Source organism: Lycorma delicatula, chromosome 8 (assembly GCF_047948215.1).
Source record: "Lycorma delicatula isolate Av1 chromosome 8, ASM4794821v1, whole genome shotgun sequence".
NCBI lineage: Eukaryota > Metazoa > Arthropoda > Insecta > Hemiptera > Fulgoridae > Lycorma > Lycorma delicatula.
The window spans coordinates 124,444,303-124,465,676 of record NC_134462.1 but is presented as its reverse complement, the minus strand read 5'-3'; the positions used below and the strand labels follow the sequence as shown (position 1 = coordinate 124,465,676).

General features: G+C 28.8%; 1 protein-coding gene across 4 annotated transcripts in view; it reads right to left on the bottom strand.

Moving 5' to 3' along the window:
• The window catches only part of RalGPS (Ral GEF with PH domain and SH3 binding motif), a 63,962-nt gene that overhangs the window by 33,610 nt on the left and 8,978 nt on the right, over nt 1-21,374 (bottom strand). For all 4 annotated transcript variants that reach the window (XM_075374007.1, XM_075374006.1, XM_075374005.1 and 1 more), the window contains 6 exons: nt 15,049-15,145; nt 13,494-13,657; nt 12,305-12,548; nt 7,637-7,800; nt 5,742-5,884; nt 1,689-1,917 (listed from right to left, as the gene is read on the bottom strand). In XM_075374007.1, coding sequence (XP_075230122.1) covers nt 1,689-1,917; nt 5,742-5,884; nt 7,637-7,800; nt 12,305-12,548; nt 13,494-13,657; nt 15,049-15,123 — 1,019 coding nt within the window. In that variant the 5' untranslated portion in view covers nt 15,124-15,145. The remainder of the gene's footprint in view (nt 1-1,688; nt 1,918-5,741; nt 5,885-7,636; nt 7,801-12,304; nt 12,549-13,493; nt 13,658-15,048; nt 15,146-21,374) is intronic.

Genomic DNA, 21,374 nt, shown 5'->3' with positions numbered 1-21,374 from the left:
TGCATAGAGTTACAAAGAAAAAAGAATCTAAATGAAAACAAAATGTAGCAAAATTAGGAATGACATTAGTTCCTTGAATGGAAAAGTTGGGAAAAAAGAGAGAAATTTAATATGTAAATAAGATGAGAAACAGGAAAAGTGGCAGGAATGTTGTTACAGGAGATGGTAGGAATGAGACCAAAGGTAGACCTAGAAATGAAGGCTAACCATAGTTAGAAAGTAGAGGTATATAATGAGGGTAATATTAGAAGAAGAGTGAAAAGAGTGCGATAAAATGATAACCTCTGGTTCACCAGTCAAGCTGATTTTGGATACTGGACAAAGAAGAAAAATCATAAACAAATACCCTTATTAATGTCATTAGATCAAACTTTTACATTCTTTTAGAATGAAGAATAAAAATAAAATAGACTCAATACTAATTTATATGTGAATTTATTCATGTTGAGGTTTAGCTGTTCCCTTTCACAAATTAAAAAAATTGCAAGTCATTCTGTAGTATAGTTAATAGTGCAAATATTAACTATAGTGCTAGGTTATTACTATAATAACTTTAACATGTTTAAAGCTTTGCCCAGTACATAATATTTATCATCACACGCAGTCAGTTTGAAAAATGCATATTAACAAAATAATGTAGCAGCACATGATTTTATTCGACAATGGATATTTTACTTCAGTTCATCATAATCAGATGTAACATAACCTGAACATCAATTACTAAAATTATTACTTAAATATAAAGATATATTAATTATTTTGCAGATGCTCATGTGTGTTTTGTAGAGACATCATCAGATGACTATATTAAAAATTTAAAGTATAATAAAACTTTAAATTGTAGGAAGGAAACATTTATCTCCTACCTTGTAGTAGAACATTTATTATCAACTGCTAATATTTCATATTTTTATAGATTCTAGACCTAATGATTTGGTCATCAATTTTAAACTAAAATGAATTGATTAAATTTACTATCTTTCTGATTCAGTTGTAGCAGTCAAATTTAAAAAAATAATTTATTATGTCTGCATTATCATTTATTACTCTATGTAATTTCTTTAAGAGTATGACATAATTTCTTATAATTAACTTCAAAATACTACTTATAATCCCCATTTTATAAAAAGTGTTTGAATTTGTATGTGATACGAGTAATTAGATTTTTGTTTGACATAATTGCATGCTTATAGTTTTTCCTAACAGTGTTTATTTAAAACTTCTATTGGTCACATCTTTATACAATATTTTTCTATTTTGTTTACCACATTTTATTTTATTAACAGCTACTTTCTTACAAGTAATCTAAGCTGATATATTTTTATTAATTAATTAATTTAATATTTTATTGGCTATTTATATGTTATAAATGGTTAAATATTATTTAAAAAGAGTAATGTTTTTGTTTTGTCTTTTATTAAAAAAACATATTTATTTTATAACTCATCTGAATTTCAATTTATAAATTATTTATATAATTTATGCTATAGCTTGTTATAGTGATAGATGTTATACTGATATAGATTACATCTGCAAGGTGAACCATTACTAAAATAGTTTTAATATTATTGTATTGCTAGGATAATTTACTCATAGATTATTAATTACCATCTAAATTATCCACAAATAATCAAGAATTAGTTGTATACCTATCACTTACATTACAACCAGACAAAAAAAAAACTTACTTATACTGATCATCTTCTACAAATTTTTGCAATTCTTCAATATATCGTACAGAGCGGAGGTAGCGTTGTATATGTGGTAATGTAACAAGCGACGGATATTGTGACTGTTGAAGATTAGCAACAATACGTAATATATTATTCATCTTATGTCTACGTTGCTCTGGTTCAATACCAGAATGTGTATGTGGATGGGCCATATCTATATAAACTAAGTCAGTAAGGAAAACACCTGAAAAAAATAACCAGTCTTTTAATACATAATTTCTGTTACTTATTTCTTAAAATATAGATCTTTAGTAAACACAATTTGCATTTGAGTTATAGCCCTAAACTACTACAAAGTATTTATGTAAGTTACTTTATATTAAATGTGTAATTGCAAAGTATGAAAACATTCTTTATTGTGGTGGAAAGTCTGGCTGAACACATTATATTCCACTTTTATCACTCCACACACCATACAATTCCTGGAATACATAAAATTGTTCATTAATGCACTTAAGCTTGTTCTTGGGCAGCATTTTAGTTTTTGAAGGCAAAGCAGGTTTTGTTTCATTATATATTTTATCTGATCCATATAAAACTTTTGATCAATAACACAGGTACTCTGTCTGACCTTGGGTAAAGTAATCCAGTCTCTCAAGGGGGTTGTGGTCAGGACGGGAACTTGAAAAATATGGAATGGATTTCAGATCTTTTTTCTTGTGTTCCAATATGAACTCAACCTTTCTCTTCATTCACCTATTTCCTTACTCTGGATCACCTTTCTCCATTTTGAGTTCTAATTAATTTTGAGTAAAATTAAATTCTGAGTAGGTCACAATTAAATTCACAGCTAGCCAAGTGTAAATAAACCTTAAAAGTGGCAGCAGTAAAAAAATCTGTACTGGTAGGTCTATTTAATGATTTTTTTATAACAAGGCATATATTTCGTATAGAGCTGTTTCAGTTGTTGACAAGTTTTTGTGGTGGGATATTCTAAGGATCACATCTCATGCACTAAAATTTAAGTTTTATCTTCCAATGGAATTACTTAGTTCCAAGAGCATGTTTTTACAGCACATGTTTATTTTTTATTATTACAGTTGTCCACTAAATCACCTGAAACGCATTTAGAGGTAATATCCAATTCATAATTATTTGAGTCATTATAATCATTACATTTAATAATCTACAGATAATCTGAAATACCTTATTTACTTGCATATGACAGGCACCTTTTTTCTTAAAACCATCATGAAATCTATGGGTGCATGTTGTACACAGAGATTTCCAATTAAGGATCCAGTATCTGTAATTACCATTGAACTACATTTTGTGATATAATATATTAACCTCTTGTAGCATGTACTCTAATTACTTATGATTGTAAATCAGTAATGTGTCACATCTGTTATGTAGGCTGAATTGTAATTGCCAGTTTATACATAAAATTTTGTCATAGCATTTTTGTTTATCTCCACATTTCCAGTTATTATAACATTTATTATTCATCTGTCTGTATTTTTGTATAGGACACAAGTTGTCTCGACTAAATACACAACAGAATTCAATTTGTTTTAGTAGAGTATTGTGTGTTCAGTTTGTATTTATACTAAGTTTTTCCAGTTTGTACTTTAAGTAAACTAGTAAAATTGAATTCTGTAGAACGTTTGTGTTCATTTACGGTCGGTGAAAAATTAAAAAGTTATTAGCTTAGCTGAGGTGATCTGTAACCATGCAGCAGGCCATAAATATAACATTCCAGACTTGTATATAAGAGACTGGAGAAAGGAAGAAAAGGTTATGAATAGTAGTAAAAGTAGAAGAGCATTTAACTCAGAATTCAGAAGTTTTCTCAAGTAGACAAGAAATTGTTTTCTTACATTTGACATACGCGAGCAAGGATTTGCTGTTTCAACAGAAATGGCACAATTAAAAGCCACACAAATTTGCTAGAAAACTTCAAATACTGAATCTAAAACAAAGTTGAAAATGGTTAACTTGTTTTATGAATAGTATGAACTTCTTTCTTTTTCTGTTTAGCCTTCAGAACCAGTGTTAAGGTATTACTTCAGAGGATCAATGGGGATGATATGTATGAATGCAAAGAAGTGCAATCTTGTACAGTCTCAGATCAACCATTCCAGAGATGTGTGGTTAATGGAAATCCAACACCAAAGAACACCAGTATCCACAATTTGGTAATCAACCGCATAAAAGTAACTCTTTACTAGGATTTGAACCTTAGAACTCTTAACTTCAAAATCAGCTGATCTGTAATGACAAGTACACTACTAGACCAACCCGATGGGTTGGCATAATTATTAATAAATGAATAGGAGGTACACGCATAGCTTTTGAAATATGGTGCTATAGGAGAATGTTAGAAATCAGATGGGTGGATAAAGTGACAAATGAAGAGGTGTTGCGGCAAATCGATGAAGAAATAAAAATATAGTTAAAAAAAGAGATAGACTTATAGGCCACATATTAAGGTATCCTGGAATAGTCGCTTTCATATTGGAGGGACATGTAGATAGGGAAAATTGTGCAGGCAGCCAACGGTTGGAATATATAAAACAAATTGTTAGGGATATAGGATGTAGGGGGTATACTGAAATTAAACAATTGGCACTAGATAAGGAATTTTGGAGAGCTGCATCAAACCACTAAATGACTGAAGACAAAAAAAACACGTACATGCAATGTTTGCCAGATGACTGAGAAAAAATTATTTGCCTTCAATGTTATGACAAGAAAACAAGTTTTTTAATGGGATAGATAGGAAATTACATCAAACACCAGTTTATTTTGACATGCCAAAAGATTTAAAGATTAATGCTGTCAGTGATAAAACTGTTCACATGCATACTTGTGGTTATGAAAAACAGTGATGTACAATCATGTTGTACCAGCAAAAGGTAAAGAATGTCCACTCTTTATTATTAAAAAAATTAGATTTATTAAAAAAAAAACCCTTACAAAGGGTGAAAAATTACTTGCTGGTGTCTTAGTTTGGCGCTAAGAAAAAGGATGAATAGTTAATGCATTAGTTTTAGGATAGGTAAAATGTGTTGGAGCGGCAAACCCTTTTTTTTTCTTTTTTTTTAATTGAAATATGTTAGTATTGACAGTTTCTGTGGACAGAGGTATCAGACTAAGTAAAAAAGACATCATCAAGAAAGTAAAACGGTGCAAATTTGTATTTACAGCATTACTCCAGCCACTCAATGTTTGTATTAATTGGCCTTTCAAAGCCCATTTGAAATATTTTTATTCAGAGTGGATGGCGACTACAGTCCACGAAACGACTCCTACAGGATGACTGAAAAAGCAGAATTTAACATTAATGTGCTGAGTGGATCTTGATGCAAGGGATCTTACTTCATGTAATTTGGTTGTTAAGTTTCAATAGATGTAACGCTAACAGCCTAGATGGAAGTGAAGACTCTGTTGTACAGGGCAACAAAGATGATCATGTCCCTTGTGAAGTTGAAGATTTAAATAACAATGAAGATTAAAAATCAGGTAAGAATCCTTCTTCAGACTTACCATATTAACTTGCTTGTCTTTTAAAATGACTATACAATGTTGCTACAATATGTTCTTTTTTTATCCAAGACATATGTAGCTACCCTACATATGTTTCTGTATTTTTAGCATTTATCAATTGTACTGTAATGTTTGTCTACAATTTAGTATTTAATGATAATTTAATTTTAAAATACATAATTTAGTATTTAACTTTTACTGTACAAAGAATAAATAAAAAGGAAGTGAAATTTTTAAGTATTAATGTTTATCATTATTTTTCAGGTGTATCTTATGTGAGGGCATGTCATACCCAAGTACATAGAGTATTACTTTTACTGTCATTAAATAATGTAAATCCAATGTCACTTTCTAAGTTAAATAATATATATCAATAACATTTTAATGAATTTGTTATTTGTTACTTTTAATATAATTACTGTATAATAGAAAAATTTTATTACAGTTCATAAATACTAACAAACATTTCAGAAAAAAAAGAATAAAAAACCTATATTAAACTTTAAACACCATATTTACCCAGATATGGTATACAAGGCAGTTTCAGGCTTTCCATATGATCTCTCAAATTCTTCCAATTATTTGCATCAGAAAAAACCTCTGCTAATTTGTCGAATGTTTGTTTGTCCTTTTTTGAAAGGTAACTCCAAGACTTTGATAACCTAAAATATTAAGAAAAACAATTATTTCTATACTATTATATAAATATATACTTCTAAAATAGTACAAAACTTATGTTAAATATACAACAACCTTCTTTTTAATTTGTTTTTTATACTAATAAAATATCTACCTACCAGAAATGTTTTTTTTTTGTTGGCTATTTCAAAACATTATAGATTAATGTTAAAGATTTCTATGAGACTACTCTTGACATTTAATCCATCCTCACAACTAGATTCAACATTTAACATAACTCTGACTCTTCAAAGAAGATATTAAGTTGAAAAATGTAATAATAATCATAAAAAGTAATGAAAAGTTACGCTATCAGGAAATAAACTAAAACAAAATCATATAACACATAACAATAATATGGCTGTAAATTACTAAATAATGGTTTAAGTAGATTACTACTGAATTAATCTTTCTACATAGGCATTTAAACTACACGCACTAACATATAATGACAAATCAATTTATAGAAATTAGATGCTAAAAACAAAAAATAACACACAAAGGAAAATAAAGACAAACAGTATGGAGCATATCTTAACTGATTTGTATCATCTGATAAAAATTATTAGGAGATGGATGCTTTTTCTGAAAGTATAAAGATATCTTAGGGTACAAAGAAACATTTATAGAAAATAAAAACAATTGATAGTTGAACACAAAGGGACGATCTAAGTAGCAATTTAAGTAGAAATTTCTTTTGGTATTTAAAAGAAATATCTTTCAAATACCAAAAGATAACAGTAGCACTATTATAAAATACACAAGCATGTAAGCAAAATGAAACCAGATTAATGGAAAAAAATTTTAAAGCTTAAGTGATAAAAATCTCTGTACTCTATTTCCTTCAAATTAGTTCTTTTTTGGTCCAATATATTGATTCTATTATTTCTCTGATCCTCTCCACAAATTCTTTATTTCTACCTGCATCAAGTAGCAGTCATAATTTCGCTTCTACTTCCTTGATGATGTCAAAGCACTACTGCTTACTTCTGCTTTGATTTTGAAACAAAAAGGATAAAATGCAAAATTTGGAGAGAAAGAGGATTTAGAATGGCAGTTATTTTACTAAAAATGTTTCTGCTATGGAAGACATATGAAGAATTACAATGGTTCAGAACTTTCTGTAGTACAGCAATTTTAGCCTTTTATCAAAAGAAGTCCTGCTACAGCCAAAACAAACTGTCATATTAACCTATATTAACCGATTACAAGAAGGAAATTCACAGATCACAACCTTCTTAAAATTAAAAAATAAAACAAAAATTAACAAACTTCATGCTGCACTCTTAACTTACCATGCTTCCTGGGTTTCGGAGAGTAAAGGCACTTCCCCTGAGAAAGATAGTTACTACTTTTTTTTATGTTATAACTATAAATCTAACTCTTCTTTTCCTTGACATAGAATGTCTCATCACTGAGCTTAAAAACTAACCTAACCAGTTAAAAAAAAACTCTGTACATGGCAACATAAGATCCTTCCCATGAAGATTCAATCATAGATAAACTTGTCAAAATAATGTACATGTATATTCAGATCATCTAAGCTCTACCAGATGTAATATAGATGTCAAAGATTACTTGAACGCTAATTTTTAAATCTGAACAAGTAGTTAAAATTTTGTAGACGGTCAACACATTCCAGTTTGTTTTTGATAGTACCTCATACATCACATACTATTGTGCACATATTACAGACAAATACTTTTTTAAAATATTAAATAGCAAATCTAGTATACCTATAAATAGAAGCACACTGCAGTCCTGAGATTATTGCAAACAACGAGTGAAAATTATTAAGTTCATATAATTTTTTTCCGATACGGATAAAATGAGCCATTATTTCAGCTCTATGCTTTGGTGACGTACCAGTGAGTATTTCTTGAACAGTCCAAAAGCTGACCTGAAAGAATAATTTTTTGATTAATTATTCCATAACTTTAACTGAAGAACAAAAAAAATTTGCAATGCAATTAATTTGAAAGATGTAATGTTTAATTATTTATTTAACAGTATTTTATAAAATTTAGCTGTAAAACATTATTATATTCCAAAAATTACTTACAAAAATATTAAAAATCAAAATCTAAATGCCTATTTCAATCATTAAATCACAAATATGTAAAACAGAAAACAAAAAATATTAAACAATATTAATTGACAGATACGCACTTATAAAACAACTAATTATAGCTGTAATTTTAAAATAAGAATAAAAAATAAATAGAAAAATCAGAAATAACTGTTGTCATTCTAGGCAATCCTAATACAGAGTGTATAATGTATACCTATTTTATAGGTTGAGCAGAAAAAATTTATAAGAGACCATGAACCTTGAATGAAAGAGATAACCCTGCCCATAAACAAACTATTAAAATTGGGGATAACAGTTTAATGTTCCCATGACTGAAGGGACTTATGAAGGTCATTCAAATATAAACCAGAATTTGTTTACATAGCTTTATTGATATTAGATAAATTACCTCGTACAAATAAATTATCTTACTTTTCTATACAGTTTCCTTCAGCAGAAATACATATTCTCCACCGGATAGGTATCTTCCTGATCCCCTCATCAAAAACACATGATGGCTGCCCCAACAACCAACTGTGCACATAATGCTTGTCTGTGGCATTGTCTCTGAACCTTTTTCTTCCTAAAGCTTCTTTCAGCAAACCAAACATGTGGATATCACACAGTGAAAGGTCTGGCCTGTTCAGTGGGTGTTCAACAGGTTTCCAATGAATTTTAACAACTTTATCATGAGTCTGAGCAGCTGTATGCAGCCATATGTTATCTGGAGGAGGACATTGCGAATTGATTGCCGGCATCATTTGTTGGACGATAAGCTGTCCGATAAGCAGTCATCTAACAACTACATGAAGGATGATAAAATGGACATTTACCGTCCTTAATTCATGCAATCAGCAGCACACCTTTTGAATCCCAAAACACAGTTGCCAGAACTTTTCCAGCTGACAAGCATTACTTGGCCTTGCATTTCTTGGTGCCCCTCTCCCATTTTCCTCCACTCCATAGTTCTCTCTTGCTTTCCAGGGTATAGTGGTAAACCCATGTTTTGTTGTAGGTTACAATACAGTTGTCCAAAAATGCCTCTCCTTCTTCTTAAAAATGACTCAGACGCCACAGACATATATATTAACAGGGAGATATAAATTTGCCTCAGTGAGAAAACATGGAACTCACCTCACCAACACTTTGCTGTATCCAAGAGCATCTGACAACACTTATGCCCACCTCTGATGCAACTTCAGCAATGGTTATTCAGCAGTCACCTTCCAAAAGGACATGAACAACCTGAATGTTGATGCTGGTCCACAGATGATGCTCGTGACTGTCATTCTCCATGGCATCACAGCCACTTCAAAATTTTTTGGTCTAAACAATGTAATTTTGACAAGGCAGCATCTCTGAACTTACCTGGAGTCAAGCCAAAATTTCACAAGATTTGAACACTTTTGTTGGCAATAAATCGAATTATAGTTCGTTGCGGAACAGATGATGATACTTCCTGCTCAAATATGCTGCTACTGGCGTGGGAACATGACCTACAGTCATAGCTGGTCTGTTGCTCCCCTCTACATATATCCAACTAACTAGCGCTCCACCATATTCACTGCTATTCCTCAGTCCACATGGCAAAATTCTGGTTTATATTTGAATGACTCTTGTATTTTTTAAAAGAATAACTTCTAATAAATGAATTTTATGTCAGTTTCCAGGCAATTCTGGATAGCAGCCAATTTCTCTAGTCTTCTATATTATGATGCGTCTAATTCTTTACTCTACTTTCAATTTTTCTTTTAATTTGCTCAACATATCCTTAACTGTATTATTGTCTTTACATATAAATTTATAAATCACGTTTAGTTTTATCTTTAGCATTTCCATAGACAGAGGCCAATTTCCTAGACATAGTCGCATCTAGATAATGGTAAAGTTGTGATTTTTTTAAATATTCCATATTTTATTGCTATGCAGGATTATACACAATCTTTATTTGCGCTTTCTTCAATTTTTCTTCTCTATTTTCTGAAATAAGGTTTTACTGTTTTGTTAAATTTTTTGCCAGTTCTTTTCTGTATGCTGTCAATGGTTTTTCTAATAAAATCATTGAACTCAGTTTCATGTTTACTAGTTTTTACTGTGATATACCTCTACATCAAGTGCCACTTTCTCTGTAAACCACTGAATAAAAAAGCTGCCATCATATGTTGCATAAGATAAAAGAGCTGTTGATATCCCACCTACCCGTAAACAACATTTTTTTAGTATACATCAAAAGTGATTTTATTCTTTTAACAAATAAATTTTAAATCCAAAAATGTTACCATTTGTTAAACAGTCAAACCAAATTAACAAAAACATTAATTTAATTACAAAAATGATATGTAAATGGTTTATGGGGAGTAATCTTGTCCTTGAATTCCTATAAAAACTGTTTAGTGTAGCCCTTTAGTTGTATTCTGTATTCTATTAACATTTAAAATAGCATTACGTAACTACAAATAAAAACAATGGATAATTTACGATAAATGTTTTACACTTCAATTGTAAAGTAAGACAAATAATTTAACTTTTTTTTTTTTTTTTTTTTAGCAATCTAGCAATCTACTATTATACTATTTCATCAGATGAGTAGTTTACATTATACGTAAAAAATGATTATTTTTTAAAATGCAAGAAAGATATCTGACATAGTCTTCTTCTAATCATTTGACAAAATTTTTATCAATATATGTTATTAATTTACACTTTTATAAAGGTACTGTAAAAACTTTAAACAATGAACAAGATGAATTACAGAAAAATCTGGTGTTTGGGAATGTCCATAACTTAAATAGGGCTGATAAAATTGTTAAATAGTATTCTATAATAAAAAACAATAGATATAATAGATCAACAAAACATTACAGCTATAAATTACACAATTTGTAGCAGTACATACAATAATTTAATTGCTCACTAATAATATCAATATATGTTGGACTGCTTCCATACATAGATGATATACTTTTTTTCAGTAAATTGATGGCAGTTTCAATTATATGATCTCATCCTGCACTCTGTCAAAATTTTCACTATTTCATTTTTAATATTATTATATTAATGTGTAATGATCAGAATACATACATGTTATCTGGATGTACGCTTCACAAATATAAACAGTGGAAAAAAAAACTCAAGCATGATAAGGATATAAGTAAATCTGACTCATATATGATAAAATATAAATAGATTTCACATTAATAATGAATTAAAATGCAACACATAAATAACAATAATACTATTCAGTAGAATTGCAGAATAGTTTTCCTGGTTTTCTTATTATATACCACAAAATTATAGATACAAATCATTTTATTAAGCATTTTTTTTTTATTGTTTAAAATCTTCTACATGAGCAATATTAAAAAAAAAATTAAAAAGAAAGATGCTTAAGAAAAACCAATTTTCAAATATTTCATAATAAAAAAATCAATAAATTACAATTTATTAAATCTCATAAATACAACAAAGGGCTACCCAATTTTCAAATCATCTTGTCCTGATTAGCCACAACAAAATGAGCCATCATATTATAAATCTATCAAACATTATCTGTGCTACATGAATGTGATCATAAAAGTAAAACAAGATGAGAAGTGTATCTATTTTTAATGAATTTAGTATAGACGTTAAAATACAAAAATTTTCTTAATTCTTTTATCATCAATAAATAAGTATTTTCAAGTTAAAATTGCAAAATTAACTATGAATACCTACTTACAATACTAACAATAACAACACCAAAGCACCATGTTATTCAAGAAACTATCCGTTAAAATTACTTCAGTAAAGAATATTAAATATCATCTAAAAGATAAAATTAAAATTGATTCAAAATCTGATCATCAAAAAGTAGATTAAAATAGTTAACAATAATAACAAGCAACCTGTAAGCATAATTTATTTGAATAGCTCTCAAATTTAGATATATAAGACAAATAAGGATTAACATAAAAAGAAATAAAAGAATGTTTGATTGGAGTATATACCATTGAAAAATAAAAACAAAACGATGCTGTAAATATAAAGGAAACTCCAAATCAAATGAATCTTTCTTAATTCCAGGATCTTAAACTTCAGTCTGAGCAATAATAAACACATCATGGCTTCCCATTATTTGGTAAAAAAATTAGTAATATACAAATTGTACAAACATAGTATTAGATATAACGTTAAATTTTTTACAGAATGAAAAAAAGACTTCCCAAAGAAGTTTCCTAATAACACTGTTACGACTTTTTCACTGGACTTAGTGTTAAAGTTTCCTAAACAGACATAATAAATGAAAATTTTGAATAAGTGTCATTTAGTAATGTAATATGGTGCAAATACTTACATGGTTAAATCTTCTTGTAAAGGCAACAACATTCGGAGCAACGGTTGATTTATTCTTTTTATTCCAGGCACACGATAATAGTTCATCCGGAGCAATTTCACGGAAGACAGCAATATCAAGAAGCGTAAGCTGAGCAGCGAAATCTTCAGGAGAGATACGAAGTGCTTCAAGCACAACTTGTCCCATTCCAGCAAGCGACGCATTAGCAGGTAGCGACTGAGATTTATTATGTACACCAACAGCTCTGCAATGTCCGGAAAGAAATTGACAAATTATCGGTTATTAACAATAAAAAAGGGGGATGATATATAAAGCAAAGCAACAGTGTCATGCAATAAACAAAAAGTATGTACTGATCTGGATTTTTCTACCTTAAATAGAAATAAACAGAGTTTCAGCTGATATCTTTAACCAAATAATATAGTAATGTTTATGACTGATCAGATCACTATTACAACAATTAATCTGGAGAAAATTTCTGTTTCAAGAAAAAAGTATATCCGATTAAAAAAAATAATTCATCAGAAAAAAAGTCCAGCTATTTAAAAAATACATTTTTTAGTACATTTATTTTAAGCTGATTATTTGGAATAAAATGGCTAAAAAGAATATTTGTTCTCAATAAGATGCCACTATTTGCAATAGCTACAGCAAAATTAATTTTTCACCATATTTAATGTACAATGAAACACATATTCCAGAATTTATCTTATTTCATGGTACAATAGATCTAAGCACAAATTTCTAAAGTTACATTTATGAAAAATTATAAAATAAATGTGTTACAAAATTCTCAATCTTAAATAAATAGGCTAAATAAAAATAATATCATTAGCAACATTAAAAAATAAATTCTAAGCACAGCTGTTTATGCAGACTAGAATTTTAATTAAAATATTGACAATACTAACAACAATATTTAAGATAAATGAGAAAACTACATTGGATTCCAAGGTACAGGACATAATAGACATCATAAGTGCCCAGGATTTGCTCAGAAGTAATATCTAAATACTAATGGATCTACACAATCATTACACATTTAATTAAAAAAATTATTTAAAATTCTCACTAAATTATAAAAATCATAAATTAAAATAAATTTTTTATAAAAATAAAGTTAGAAATAACTTTAAATTAAATCATTCTTATTAATCATTAATGAAAAATATATTTTAAATTTAATTACCCAAGGTTGTCATAACATGGTGGGGTCTTTTTAATTGAATCTGAGGTAGGTGTCCGTGGAAGGCGCTTAGGTGTCCGAATCAGGCACGTACTGTGGTCTCCATTAAACGTAGGTGTAGTCGGTTCATCATTATCACTTACAGGGCTCTTCTTTTCACATTTTTCCTAATATCAATAAAAATTTAATGACAAAAAAGAGTTAGAATATATTGCAACTGATTTAATGCTTATTTTTCATTTCAAAAGTTAACAAAATAAATAATAATACAATCATAATTGCAATATCCATATTAACAATAACAATATTAGTAATAATAGTAATATGTAACAATAGTACAATAAAATAATGTAAATACAAGCAAATATTTTGATGAGTATTTATTTCACTACGATTGCTGTATTGTTTTTATGTTCATAAAATATATTAGTACGAACATACTGTCAAACCTAAAAAATAACTCCAAATTTATTTCATGAATTCTTCTCATGTCTTTAGGAATTTTTTGTATAAAAATTATACAAAATGTTTACTGCATATAGGCAGCAATATGTCAGAACTAGTGCATGTTAGGAGCACTCTCAAGAGACCATGATGCCAACTTAATATTTGAAAACTACAGTTTCAATAATTAATTAATCTTCTCAAATTTGACCATCAAATATTATTGATATTGCCTCTAGTACAATTGTCTGATCACAAAATTTAAAATCACTAAATTTACACATTTTTGCGAAAAGATTTAAATAACCTCTTCATATGTATAATGAACATAACTATGTGTTTGGTTTATTAAAAATCTATATAAATAAACACAATGTGTAAAATTACTTCTTAATTTAGCTAATTAAAATTAATACTTTTATTGTAATTAGTATACAATAGACAAAAACTGTAAATGTTATTCGAATAATAATACACATAACAAAAGATTATTCTGTGAAAAAGTATATCTTTAGTTAAAAATGTTAAACAAAAAAAAAAAAAAACATAGTATATAACATGGGTGAGCAGATTGACTATAGAGCAAGGAATTATTTTACGTAAGAATTTCTGTAAGGCAATAGAGCAACTAATACTGAAAATCTTTAGTGTTCCAAGTTTACTTTCCTTAACTGTGAGCTTTCTGTAATCTATTGATTTTTGTTAATCACAATCTGCCGTAATCAATATTTTATTTTTTTAATGAAGGTTAATAAAAGTAAAGCCTTCTTTTTTACAGAAAAATAAATTTTACATTTTTTTTTCGTAACGATAAATCTTTTGTTAAAATTAAGCACAAATCCAAAAATGAGTAACAACATTTTTCTTAAATAAATAAAAACAATAATAATAACAAAATAAAAATTTAATTTCCAGACATGAATAATTTCCACTAAAAAAAAAAAAAATTATGTTTAATGTTTAATTATTCTGAAAATTTTCTTAACAGAAAACCTCACGTTTATTTTAGAAATAAAATGGCTACTCCATTTAATAAGAAGCGGCTATTTTACAGTTCAAATTGGGGAAAATAGAGCTAAAATCTCAAAATCAAAATAAAACAAAACAATAGTACCTCAATAATCCGAAGCGTTGAGAGACTATCACAGGAAATATCTCGAGGCATTTCTGAATACCTCATCTTGGCCATGGGGATGCAGGAGTCATTGTTCCTGAAAACAAAATAAAATAATCACTAAATCAAATCTAAAAATGAATAAAATAATTTAAGATTTTAAGAATAGTAACTTATACTTACAAAAACAAGTTTTATTTATGTGTTTTTATAAAGATTGGATTATTACAAAAGTGAAAAATGAATGAATGTGTTTGTTGTCTAGAATTTAAAACCATCATCTTTAAATTTATTTATAAAAAAAGTAAAATAAGGCAAAGTAATAAAATGCATATAAAAGAAGAACGGGGAATACGTAAGTAGGATACAACATTCTAGAAGTTGAAACATTCTGTTATTAGGATGTTAGAAAAGAATGGATAGAAAAACTTTTTTACTTAGTTTTTTGTGCTTGTCAGTTGAACTTTCATGTGGAAAAGAAATCTGCAAGCATCAAACATCTATTTAAAAATAACAAAGATATTCCTAAAAACGTTTTTTATATGTGACATAGCACATTACATAATTGAAATATGGACAATATGGGAGCTAGAAAATAAAAGTACAGGGGAAAGTTGAAATGTGTTGATACAGATGAATGTTGAAAATTAGGATTTAAAAGAATGAAGATGTTTCAAGACAAGACTGAAAGAGAGAAGCCTATGACAGAATTCTATAAGAAGGAAAGGCTGCTAGATTTGTTGATATATATGAGGCATCTAAAATTAGTGAATTTAGTTAAAGGGCAAAAAAACAATAAAGGAAGCCAAAAACTAAAGTAAATAAAACAGAAAATTGAGGATATAGGACATAAGAGGTATGCTGAAGCTTAGAGACTGCCTGGCACAAATAGAGATAAAGAAGTGCATCAAAGCAGTCAAATAAAATATGGCAAAACAAATACAAGACAATAAAAATTTCAATAAATGTATGATAAATAAATTATTTATAATTTGTAAAATTAAACATAAAGATTGGATTGAAATAGCTATAACTGTGTGAGGAGTAAACTTCAGTCAGGAAACTACTTAAAAATGAAGCAACATGCAACAGAAATAATATAAAATATCACAATATAATTATAAAACTGGATAATACTAAAAGTTTTCGGTGAATTTTTCAAAATCAATATTTTAAAAGTAACAAAAAAAAAAACTGAAATTTCAAGGAAAAGATTACTAAAACTATAAATAAAAAATATTATTTTAAATAGGTTTTACATCTGTCATCTGTTTCAAATAACTTTGTAAGCATACTTTTTTTGACTTCTAAACAATCAATTAAAAACAAAGGTGCTACTAGAATGCACATATATTAAGGGCCATTAACAATAATGGTTTTAGGTGACCTGTAGTCACAAATCGCTCCTGAAAATTACAATAATCTTCATGAATAACAAGCACTCAATGTTAGGCTTATTAGGAAGAGTGAGAAGTTAAGAGGTATTTGTCACTTGTAGAACTAAATACCACTTATCAGACAATGTCTGAACAATGAAACACCATCACTTTCAGAAATGCAACTCTGACTGGTGACTTTTGACTCTCAGGTTTAAATGCACTGAAAAGGCTGAGACATGTGTATAAAGAGATAAATTAATGTTCCTGTTTCTGTTATCATCTTATTATAAATGTATCACATCAATGTGTGTGTATGTGTGTGTTTTAAGATAATAGTACTTTTATCACAAACAAGAGGATCCCTATAAAATAGATTTGAGGTCTAGTATCGTATGAATGGAAAACAAATGGCACAACAGGGCAAATAGCAATGGAAGTGCATGGAAAATAAATACCTTTTTTTCCACTTCATCTACAAAATGACTTACTTTAGAAAAAAAAACATGAGTTAAATAATTTTTACTCGGAATACATATTTTCCAACAACAATAACAATGATCTGAAATGAACTCTTTATACAACAAAAAGAAGTACGGGGTGGATGGCAAATCCCTTTACAATAGTTAAGAAATAATTAGGATAGGTGCTGTCTTCTATGGATCTAAAACATCTGTGGGTCAAGTCATTTGAAGTGCTCCAAAAAAACATAAGCTGGTTGCTTGACAAATTCAAAAAAAATTGCAACTTACCCACTTGTTTCCTACATGTTCCCTACATGTACTTGTACATGTTTCCTACATCTTAAAACTATTATTTTTAATTTTTTATTTACGCAGTTTACATGGGGCAGCCATTTTTGTTACAGTATGCATACCTATTTTTGTGATTTTAAGGGTTTACGGAAAACGTCATAACTAAAATCTTATTGGTCCTGTAAGGATGAAACAAAAAGCAATTTATTCATATTTTCTCAACGTAAAAGACTGATCCTGTGGTTTATTTACCTATCTCTCTTCTTTCTATGAGAAAATTACCAATAAAGTTGAACATGAAAAACTGTGAAATTTCACTTTTGATAATTTTTTTCAAGAGGCAGTTGGAATGGCATACAGAGTCTGAATTACTTTTTTCTATGTAGGTATATGTTAGTAGTTTTACCATAAATAATATTAATGGTGATAAACTTACCCCTAAATTTTTATGAATTTTTGAAAACTAATTTAAAAAAAAAAAACAAATTTTGGCTACAATAACTCTGGTGATAAAAATCTCAGATTTGCACAACTTGCAGTGTTTTTGTAAATGTTTATGGCAAATAAAAAAGTTTCTTCTGTATTGTACTAATAAAAAAGTTGTAACCTCTAATAAAAAAGTTGTCTAATCAAAAATCATGAAAAACCTGTTAAAAGTAATACCTTATTGACTCGCTAAATAAATGCTCCAAGAGGGTTTCTTGTCTTCTTTGCATTTTACATTTTTTATACTTAGTCCCTATGTTGTTAATATTTTTAATATTTGAAAATTTTTTTTTTTTTTTTAATTATTAATGGCAGGTCATAATTTAATGATAACTTAACAATACCAGTAACCTAGTACAATTTTGTTCAAAAATGCTTGTAAAACTTACCCTAATTGAGATTTCAATAAATAGCCTACATTTTTTTTTTCAAGAATTCATTTTTATTTTTATATTGGTTTATTTTTATAAACACTATCAAAAAAAAATAAACTGTAGCAAAATATTAATTATTCTTCAATGAAATAGCCTGTTTTTGTAGCAATGGAAGTTTATTATTTAGTGTGGTTAACCAACAGCTGTGATATCTCTTCTGATAATTATCTCGAAATTGTGTGAGAACCCATTACTATAGTTAGTTCAAGGGATGTGAATTTTCTCAGGACTTTGCAGAGCAGTACCCACACTTTTCTTGTTGAGACTTTTGAAATGGTATACGTGGTCCTGGTGGATGGAAAAAATGAACCTGCACATTGTCATCTTCAAGGCTAATAGCTACCACTTCTATCAACCACTGACAAGTCATACACACAAACCATAGTCTTTTTCCTTAAGTGAAAGTGGTACAATACTTGACACAGGATAGTCTTCATAGTCCTTAGAGTCTGAAGTAAAGTAACATCTGACAATGCCTTCTGATACAAGAACATATTTGTGGTAGTTTCTAGTACCAACAACTCTTTCACAGCAGTCCAAAATGGTTTTTTTCGAATTTCTGAAATCTTAGTTATCTCATCTGATTTAATAAAAAAATACTTGATGTTTTTCAGCTTGTGATTACAAAATTAATACATTTCATCAACGTTTAGTATCTGATTGTTTAATGGCCTTTGCCACCTCTTCTTTTGTTGTTCCTCCCATACCACACACCATCACAGGCGTTTTCACATGGGATGATCTAAAGAATTGCCACTCAGCTTCAAGGTTGAAGTTTTTTTTGTGACTGCAACAATTAGCAAAATTCTTTTTATTTTATGGATGAGTTTTTTAACAATCTGATGTACTTCCTTGAAATGGTCTGTTAAAGTTTTTGAAAGCAGTAAAATGTTGCTGTATCATGCTTCAAGTGATCACTTAAAATACAGACACTTTTGTGTTGTAATACATCATTTTCCTTGAAATAAAAACACAAAAGGGTGAACTGTGGCTTGGCTGTTGACTCAAACGAAGCTTTGTATCTCATCCTGAAAAAGAAAAGGAAAATTTTCTACAAAGTCTGCCAACACCAAACATTCTTCTTTACCTAATTCTCTTTTTTCTTCTTGAAATACTGAGCTTCAGATTTTGACACTAAATGTTGAGTTTTCTGCTTTTCCAATTTTTCCACTAATGATTCAAAAAATTCATCTTTGGTCTGAAGAACAGTAATAATTATCACAGCCCTAGCAGCTGTTATCCAGTGTTTGTACATTACTGAATCTGGCAACACAATATACTCTTCTGAAAAGTTGAACATGTCAAACACTGACTGTTTACATGGACATTTGGTGCACACATTCATCAAACAGCTATCCTACTTATCCTTGTCATAAACAGAGATGTCTACTAAGTTCTTATAATTAACATTAAGTTTAGGACCATCAAACATGAGTTTGATTTCGTCCAAAATGCGAACTCCGTCCAAAATGGACGAAGTTCGCAAAACTTTCATCTTCCAATCTTAAATCTTTTTCTTTCACTTTTAAAGGAAACATAAATTCATTTAAGTTTATCAGAACAAGGTGCTTATGCCTTTTGACACCATCAACACGCATGCTAACACAATCCTTTTTACCAGGGCACAGGCTGCTATTATTGTCATCTTCATAAAATAACACAACCTTTTTTATTGTGTCATTACTAATTCCTGTTTTATGTCTTTTACCTAATTCAGGTAGAATTAACTAATTACTCATTAACTAATTCTCTAGTAAATCTAACTAAACGCTCAGACACATTGAACTCTAGTATTATTTTAGATCTGGTCCATGATTGGGGAAGAAAACTAATAATTTTAACCTTATCTTCTTTAGAAGCAAGAAGACTTTTTCTTTTAGTTATAAAATAAGATCAACATATTCATGTGAAGAAGATTGAGCTGGATTTTCATTTTCAGAAACTTTTGAGTCAAAACACTTTCTTTTTTAATTTTTCAGATACCTTGTTTATTTTAAATTTTAATGCTAATGGCCTTATATCTATGCTTAATTTTTTCAATTTTGATGGAGGTGATACACCCAAAATGGTACAAGCAGCATCCAATTGTTCAATATTGTAATGTGGGGCAATGTATTGCTCTTGGTCTTCGTATTCATATAGTTCTTTGTTCTGCTGAGAAAAAATACTTTTGAAACATTTATCAAAAAGAGACTTTCCAGGAACTAAATTTAAATTTTGAAAAATGTGTTCTTTAAGAACTTGCTCTAATGTTACTTGTCTTAAGTTTTTCTTAACAGTTTTTTTATGAGTTCTCAAAGGGTCACAATATAACTGTCCATACAAGTGAATGAATTTTGACAAAAACCTTTCTTTATGATATTTACAAACACTAGTGACATCTGAATTAACACATAAAAAATTAAGTTGTTCATTTTCATCACTAAATTCACAATTTTTAATGAGTTCTTTTGGTACCATACTCTGGTTTAAGACACTCTTCATTCACATAAATTCCGATGGAACATTGTTTTATGTGAAATTATTGAAAATAATGTAAAAATTTAACCGATTTTAAAATTTGCAAATATTAAGTAAAATTTATTTATTTAATAAACACTTCCTAACACACGATTAAATTTTAGATACTCTGTAAAGATGTGAACAGATCACTGACTAATGTCAGCCTGACCAGTTTGTTGTAACTGTAAAGCTAAATGATGCAACAAGCATAAATGAGAATATTGCAAGATGAATTTTCCTCATGACTGGAAATGACTTCAAGCGCCTGTTATAACATGAACACTGCAGTTGAATGATTGAAACAAGTCTATTTCAACTATAGTAATAAGTATAAAAATATTAAGGGGTCAAGAAGACCACAAACTCACTTGGGGCACTTATTTTGTGAGTCAAAATGGTATTACTTTTAACAGGTTTTTACAAAAACACTGTAAGTTGTGCAAATTTGAGATTTTTAACACCACCACCATCAGAGTTATTTGAAGCAAAAATTTGAATTTTTAAAATAAATTTTTTTTCAAAAATTTATAAAAGTTTACAGATACATATATCTATCATAATTAATATTACTTATGGAAAAATTATTAACATATTACCTATATATATATATAAAAAATAATTCAAACTGTGTATGCCATTACTGCCTCTTGAAAAAATTATCAAAGTGAAATTTCATTGTTTTTCATGTTCAATTGATAATGCTCTAGTAGAAAGAAGAGAAATAGGTAAAGAAACCACTAGACCAATCTTTTACCTTTAGAAAATATGAATAA